At 42.7% G+C, this 7,286-nt stretch overlaps 1 protein-coding gene across 1 annotated transcript; it reads right to left on the bottom strand.

Annotated features, from left to right (window-relative positions):
• Window positions 1-2,959: 2,959 nt before the first annotated feature.
• LOC103340947 (leucine-rich repeat extensin-like protein 5) lies at window positions 2,960-6,246 on the bottom strand. Its single transcript, XM_089042282.1, is given in 6 exon segments — window positions 2,960-3,713; window positions 3,715-3,936; window positions 3,939-4,040; window positions 4,042-4,413; window positions 4,416-4,454; window positions 4,457-6,246. Coding segments are annotated over 6 exon segments (2,301 nt in total). The 5' UTR covers window positions 5,822-6,246; the 3' UTR covers window positions 2,960-3,512.
• Window positions 6,247-7,286: the final 1,040 nt, after the last annotated feature.

Below are 7,286 nucleotides of genomic sequence, written 5' to 3'. Positions count from 1 at the left end.
ATTTTTGGTTTGGGCTAGCTGTCCTTGTTCTTTTAACCTGCAACATTTCAATTTCAAATTTATTTATTTTTCTAAAACAAGCGATAGTCTAAACTACGAAGATGAGGAGATTTCTCACACACACTACCAACCAAGGTGCCATGGGAATGAGGATTTGAATATGAGATTATTGGTCTATAAATCAAGACCCTTTTTCACTGGGCTAGACCTTGTTGGCTTTCAAATTTTCTTTCGATAGGTGCAACATTTCAATTATTGAGTCAACACTTGTACACCAAGCTGCATTAATAAGGTAGCTCTGCTAAAATTAAGTAGATGATAAATGATTCCTCGACTTTTCTAGGCGAGAGACTTTTGTGACAGGGAACTAATCAACTATGCCCATTAATTAATTAATTAATTAAGTAGATGGAGAATCATGAATTAGATAGAATTTGCCGGCCATCTTCAATAGTTTGCCAAATACTCTTTCGAAAAGTAATGACTTTTTTTATTAGAGGCAAAGAACAAAACAAAGAAGCAATATTTTTTTTATACATATGGGATATGGAAATGGCATCCATGTTTCTCTTCTACTTTTTATTTTTCCTCTGCTTATGCAAGTATTTTTGTTTTTCATATGGTCCTGAGATGACCTAATCACGCAGGCAGGCAGGCTGGAGAGAGAGAGAGAGAGAGAGAGAGGGCCATATATATTAAATGGCAGTTAAGTCCTATTTCAGGTAATGAAAACAAGTCAACCAACTTGTTGCGTTTTAAATTTTGCGTTACAAATATGATGTGAAAAAGCGCTAACATCCCATGTGGCTCTTCATCCAATCAGGCCCCATTTCCATTAAACATCACCATCCTTCGATTGAATTTTTACGCATTTTGTTTTCCTTCCACAGAGAACTAGAAAGGGACATGTGAATGCAGTCTAGCTTGGCTTTACTTCCAGTACAATAGAATGGATCTAAAAATGTTAAGCGGCCAAAGTTTTGTACTTATTTTTAATACAGGCGATAGTGGGGAAGGGGATTCGAATACCGAATCTCAAGTGCAAGAATAACTATTATTAACTACTTGAGCTATAAGTTCCTTGCAAAATTTTGAATTACAAGCATTGTTCGGAAAAAAAAAAAAAAAAATCATCCTTTATGTGTTAAAAAGATTGCTACTTTTCCAAATTTCCATAACATGAATGAATATGGGAAAAATCCCACAAGAAATTTGAGCTTGAGTTGTGATTCGCACTCCAATTTCCCAACACACCACATGATATAGGAGACTTGACGATTCTCTGTGGTTTTCGGTTGTCATTTTCATGAAACAATGGCAGGATCTTGTATATATAGACAGAGGAGAGCCAATTGCTAAAATTGAGGTGGTGGGTGGTACTTGACAGGGTGTAGAATAGAATTATGAGCCTTCACTTGATTTTGGTCTGCACTCTGCACGGCATGGGGTTCCAAGTTTGAGTGCAGCAATGAAAGACTGGCCAATTGTGAATCTACAGCAGCACATGAAAGTTGGCAATATGCATGGGTCATCATCGCAATCAAGTACCAATTTATGTGTATGTGGTGATGCTTTACGTGGATGGTGGCAATACAGCATTGGTGTAATGCTGAATCTGCCTTAGTGCCCCATATCAGAACTTTTTAAAGATGGATGGTTCCACTTCCACTTGCACACTGCCTAATTTATAGTCACTAGAGGGATGGGAGCTAGAACTTAGCTGAAAAGGGAGCGGACTCATTGTCTTGAGGAACTGACGTAACCAGGTATGTAACCAGGTATGCAAGAAAAAAGACCTTCGGAGGGTAATTACAAATAAGCTACAACAAGAAGTCGGCTCCAACTCAATTTTTTATTTCAAATGGAACATCTGCTGCTGAGATTTGTAAATTGGAAAAGGGAGAAAGAGATAAAGAATTATAACGAGAAACGAGTAAAAGTGTAATGACAACAGTCAACGACAAACACCATACATTCATGATGATGAATGGGAAGGAGTAAAAAGAAGGCTCGTTTGAAGCTTTTTCATGAGCAAAGTAGGAAAGAGGATTTCAAATTCCAATGGGGAAGAAGTGTGAGCATGAAGTAACCAGTTTTTTTGAATTCGAAATTTCAAATCCCGCATTTGATTTGATATTAGAATTTAGGAGATGCACATGAATCATGATGATATCAGCCCCCAACAATGTTAGTTTAATCTAATGAAGAAAAACTCAGATCATGAATTGAATGCAGCACCACCCAATCTACAAGACTTAGGTCCTACCATCATCTCAATTTGATAATTGGGACCTGCACTCTCGATCGAAAATTAAGGACCATCCACCCCTCTTCTATGACCTACCTATCACCTTGGCAAAATCAACAAAATGATAAAGCCATTGCCCTTAACTTAATCCCTGAATTATCATATATATATATATATATATGTATATAATATGCTGGCCACAAAATTCTAGCCTGGTGTCTCTCTGACTCTGTGCTGTGTCATTGATAAACACCAATGCTGCAATGTACATGGATTCCTCATCAATCCAAATTCCATTTCCTAGAATCTCAATGACACAAACAACAAACAACAAACAACAACAAAGTCTTGCATTTGCTTTATGATTCATACACATCAAATGCTGCATGCAATCACCACATGAATTCCTCATCAATCCAATTCCATTTCCCAGAATCTCATTGACACAAACAACAAAGTCTTGCGTTTGCTTAATGAATGATTGATTGATTGATTGATACAGACATCAATATTATTCATTCAACAACAACCCAACAAGCCTTTTTTTGGAGACTGAGTGAAGATTGAACAAATGGATTGAGCAAACGACACAGGCAGCTTTCGTTCAATCTCATACCACAACAGAAACAAATTGGAAGGGAAGTGGAAACATGTTAACTCTGAGAATTAATACATGTAAAATGTTCATGATTATACTATAAAATTTGGAAATTGAGAAGAAACAAAAGTATGATTATGATATAAAAGAGACAATAACAATAAAACCCACCACAAACCCAGCAGCAATAGCAGCAGCAGCAGCAGAAGCAGAAGGAAGGTGCTGCTGCTGTGTTTGTAGCCTGAAATGCATCCCTATACATACACATTCTCTGCAACCTAATGTTTCTCTGCCATTTTTATTTTCACAACTCAAATATCCATAACAATTTCAAATAAATATGGGAGAGACTTTCTCCTCTTACCTCTCTCTCACTCTATACTGATGATATTACATCTATGCTTTCACCTCTTCTCTGCTTCTTGAGACATTTGTTTGCCGTTGCCGAAATGGTGATTAACTTCAAGAATTGCATACAATCCCAAATTTCATTCTTTTTCCTTTTTTTGGTTCTTCCTCCACGAGCGACGAGAATTGCCCAAAAGAGAAAGAAGAGTTTGTGTGGGGAGGGAAGAGAAGCCGTGACTGCCAATACTGACTCTGGGTAGTTTTGTGTGATGTGACGCTCCAGGAAAGGTTAGAGGAGGAAAATTCTCAAAAGAATCATCAATAGAAGGGTGGTGGCGGAGGAGACGCGTATGAAACTCCAAAGATGGGTGGCAATGGGCCCTCATATACAGGAGTGGGAGGCGGTGGGCTTTCATAAACAATTGGCGGTGTTGGTGAACTGTAGTGAACCGGTGGTGGTGGGGAATGGTAGTGAACCGGTGGCGACGGTGGTGGTGGTGGATGAATGAGGTGGTGGCGTTTCACATGGAATTGGGGGTGGTGGGGATGGTGATGGTGGGGGTGGGGAACTGTAGTGAACAGGTGGGGGTGGAGAACTATATTGAACCGGTGGGGGTGGAGAACTATATTGAACCGGTGGTGGTGGGGAAGGGGACTGGTAGACTGGTGGAGGTGGGGAAGAATAGACAGGAGGTGGTGGTGAGGGTGAAGGTGGGGCAAGTACACAATGGGAGTTGGTGGTGGTGGTGGTGGTGGTGGTGGTGAGTACTCAATACATGGTGGTGGTGGGGAAGGTGGAGGGGGTGGCTCTATACAAAGTGGTGGTGGTGGAGGGACTGGTACACTGGGGAGGTGGGGAATGGACGGGAGGTGGAGGTGATGGATACGGATAAATTGGTGGTGGTGGTGAATGTGGAGGTGGTGGTGGTGAATGTGGAGGTGGGGGTGGAGGTGAATTGTAAAGGTAAGGAGAGGGTGGAGGTGGAGAGCTCAATGGAGCCGGTGGTGGTGGTGAATTTGGTGGCGGTGGTGGTGGGGGCCGCACACAATATGGCGGCGATGCTGTTGGTGGAGGTGGTGGCGGTGGTGGTGATGGCGATGGTGGTGGAGGTGATGGGGAAGGTGGTGGTGGTGGGAAGGTGGGGGCAGGGGTCGGCGGGGCGGGGTCGGTGGGGAGGTGGAGGTGGTGGTGGTGGGGTAGCGGTGAAGGAGGTGGTGGGGTGGTGAGTAAACTGGAGGCGGTGGTGGGGTGGTGAGAAAACCGGCGGGGGTGGTGGGGGTGGTGAGAAAACCGGTGGCGGTGGAGGTGGTGGCGATTGGGGTAAAACAACCGGGGGAGGCGGTGAAGGAACCAAAACAGGCGGCGGCGAAGGCGGAGGAGGAGAAGGCAAAGAAGGAACAAAAGGTTTACATCTAAACGACTTACAATCCACAGGCCTAGACAAGAACGACTTACACTTCGCCGCCGGCCTCTGCGCCGGCCTATTCGGCAAGCAATTCCTCTTATCATCGAAACTCGCCAAGCCCAGACACACCGGCGGCTCGCCGGTGAAGAAGTTGTATGAGTAAGTGAAATTCTGCAGCCTCGGCAGCGAGCAAATACTGGCCGGAATCGTCCCAGATAGCAAGTTGTGGGCCACATTGAGCTGCTCCAAGCTCACCATCCCTCCAATCGTCTCCGGCAGCGAACCCAAGAACTGGTTGAAGCTCACATCAAACACCGTCAAGTTCTTGAGCATCCCAATCTCCTCCGGCAAGCAGGACCTGAACCCATTGTTCATCAGAATGATCTCGTTGAGGTTCGACATGTTGCCCAGGCTCGCCGGAACGCAGCCGTGGAACTTGTTGTTGGCGAGGACGATGACGGAGACCGGCGAGTTCCCGAAGTTATCCGGCAGATCGAACCTGAACCTGTTGTGATTGATGAAAATGGCGTCCAAGTCCTTGTCGAACAGCTCCTTGGGCACAGTCCCTTCGAACTCATTGAACCTCAGATCCAAAAATTTTAGCTTTGGCAGCTGAAGAACAACCCGAGGAAACTTCCCAGCAAACCGATTGTTGCTGATATCGAGCTCAAAGAGCAGCTTGAGCTGCTTGAACTTGTGAGGCACAGTCCCGCAGAAGCGGTTGGAGTTGATGTGGAACAATGCGAGATCTGCAAGCAGCCCAAGCTCTTCAGGCAAGTACCCAGCAATGTCGCCATGGTTGAGATCAATCCCAGCTACGGTTCGGATGGAGCTGTTGTCTAGGGCTTTTGTGCAGAAGACTCCGGTGTAGCTGCAGACATTAGATCCGACCCAATTACCCGTGAGATTAAGCGGGTCGGAGAGAATGGCTTGCTTCCAAGCTTGTAAAGCTATGTAAGCATTTCTGATTCTCTGGTTCTCGAAAACCAGAGATGGGTCGACGGTGACTAGCTCGCCTCGGTCGCCGAACTCGTCCCTGTAGTAGAGGAGCTGGCGCTGCTTGATGTAGAGGGCTTCGGCGTGGGAGAGAGCTCCATGGCTGATAATGCCGTTGTGGTGGTGGTGCTCCTGAGCACCACAGACGACGGAGAGTGATGAGGAGGCGAGAACGAAGGTGATGAGAAGAAGTGAGAGATCAAGGAGGGTGGTCTTCTTCTTCATCTCACATGAGACATCTGAATCTCCAAATGCCACTTTAAATTTGTTTAAGCTTATAGCACACAAAAAAAAAGAAGAAAAATTTAAAAAGAAAAAGAAAAACCCTTTTCTTTGTTTCTCTCTCTTTTTCTCTGCTGATATTGCAAATGGGGTTTTGGAGACCTTGAGATCTGAGAGGAAGAAAATGTAGGAAAGAAGAGAGAGAAAAGAGTTTTTGGGGGTTTGAGGTTTGAGGAGGAAGAAAGGGGTGGGGAGGGGAGTGGGGGCTGTTTTCTAGGGATTTTGGAGATGTGTGTTTGTGTAGTTTGTACTAGTGAAATAGATAGAGAGAGAGAAGAGAGAGAGAGAGAGATTACACATCAAAAGACAGCTAAATCACAGCTCAAAGCCCACCAGATTCTCTCTCTCTCTTCCTTTTCTTTTTCTTCTCTCTCTCTCTCTCTCTCAAACTGCTCCTTTCTATTCTTTTTTCAGAATCCCATTCCCATTATTCAACTCTCTACAAGCTAAAGTTAGGAATAAAGTCATATACCCCCCCTTTTTTTAATTAAATAAATAAATAAATATTACAAATTTGCAAATTTGGGTGGCTTGTTAATAATATTGACCAATAATTATTGTAATGTTTATAAATTGAAGTTGTTAGGGGGAGTTGGTAGCTTGTAAATGCTTAATCTCACGACAATAAAATGAATTTTTCACGAGATGTGAAAATTTAAGAGCAATTGGTGGTGGTGGTGGATGAGAGAGAGAGAGAGAGAAGAGATTTCAATCCACTTTATGGTGGTGGGGAAGTGAAGTTGTTCTTGTCAGAACAGAGCAACACGCGCGAGTCTCTCTTTTCTCTCTCGGAGTAAATGGGACTGCCAGTAACGTTCTTTCAAAATTACGTCATTGTCCTTGTGCGTTTTCATGTCTGAATTCTCACGGCGGCTACAACACAATACGCATCGGACATTTGGAGGGCACTTGACCATACAATTAGAGAACAATAAATCATTTTCACAACTTTATTAGTCAGTTGGCTTATTCTCATTTAAACAAATTATTACTATTAATTTGTTCTCCTTGTACAAGTGCAAATTTGATTAGCAATGCATAACGACATTGGCATTCATTTTCGCAATACAGTATAACATTTAGTTTTTAAAAAAATGAATAACATTTTCAAATAATAAAAAGTGTAAGTTTTTCTAAACCAACGAAGAGGAAAATGAATCCCTAGCATTACATTTTTTTTAATTATAAAAGAGTGATAGTATTTTATTGATAAGATGAACAAAAATAAGTATAAAACAACTAAAGTGCCGAATATGAATACAACTTCTTTAGTGACCAAACGCAATAATGAGTTGAATTGATTTAGAGAAAATAAACACAACTCAAAAAATGATTAAACCTATAGTGCCACACCGACTAAACCCAAACTTGACATCATTCCCGCTTCATAGCTCCAAATATATTTTGA

The sequence above is a fragment of the Prunus mume genome, linkage group LG8, assembly GCF_029339155.1.
Source record: "Prunus mume cultivar Tortuosa linkage group LG8, ASM2933915v1, whole genome shotgun sequence".
Lineage (NCBI taxonomy): Eukaryota > Viridiplantae > Streptophyta > Magnoliopsida > Rosales > Rosaceae > Prunus > Prunus mume.
The sequence above is the reverse complement of the archived record's forward strand: the minus strand, read 5'-3'. Positions and strand labels throughout refer to the sequence as shown.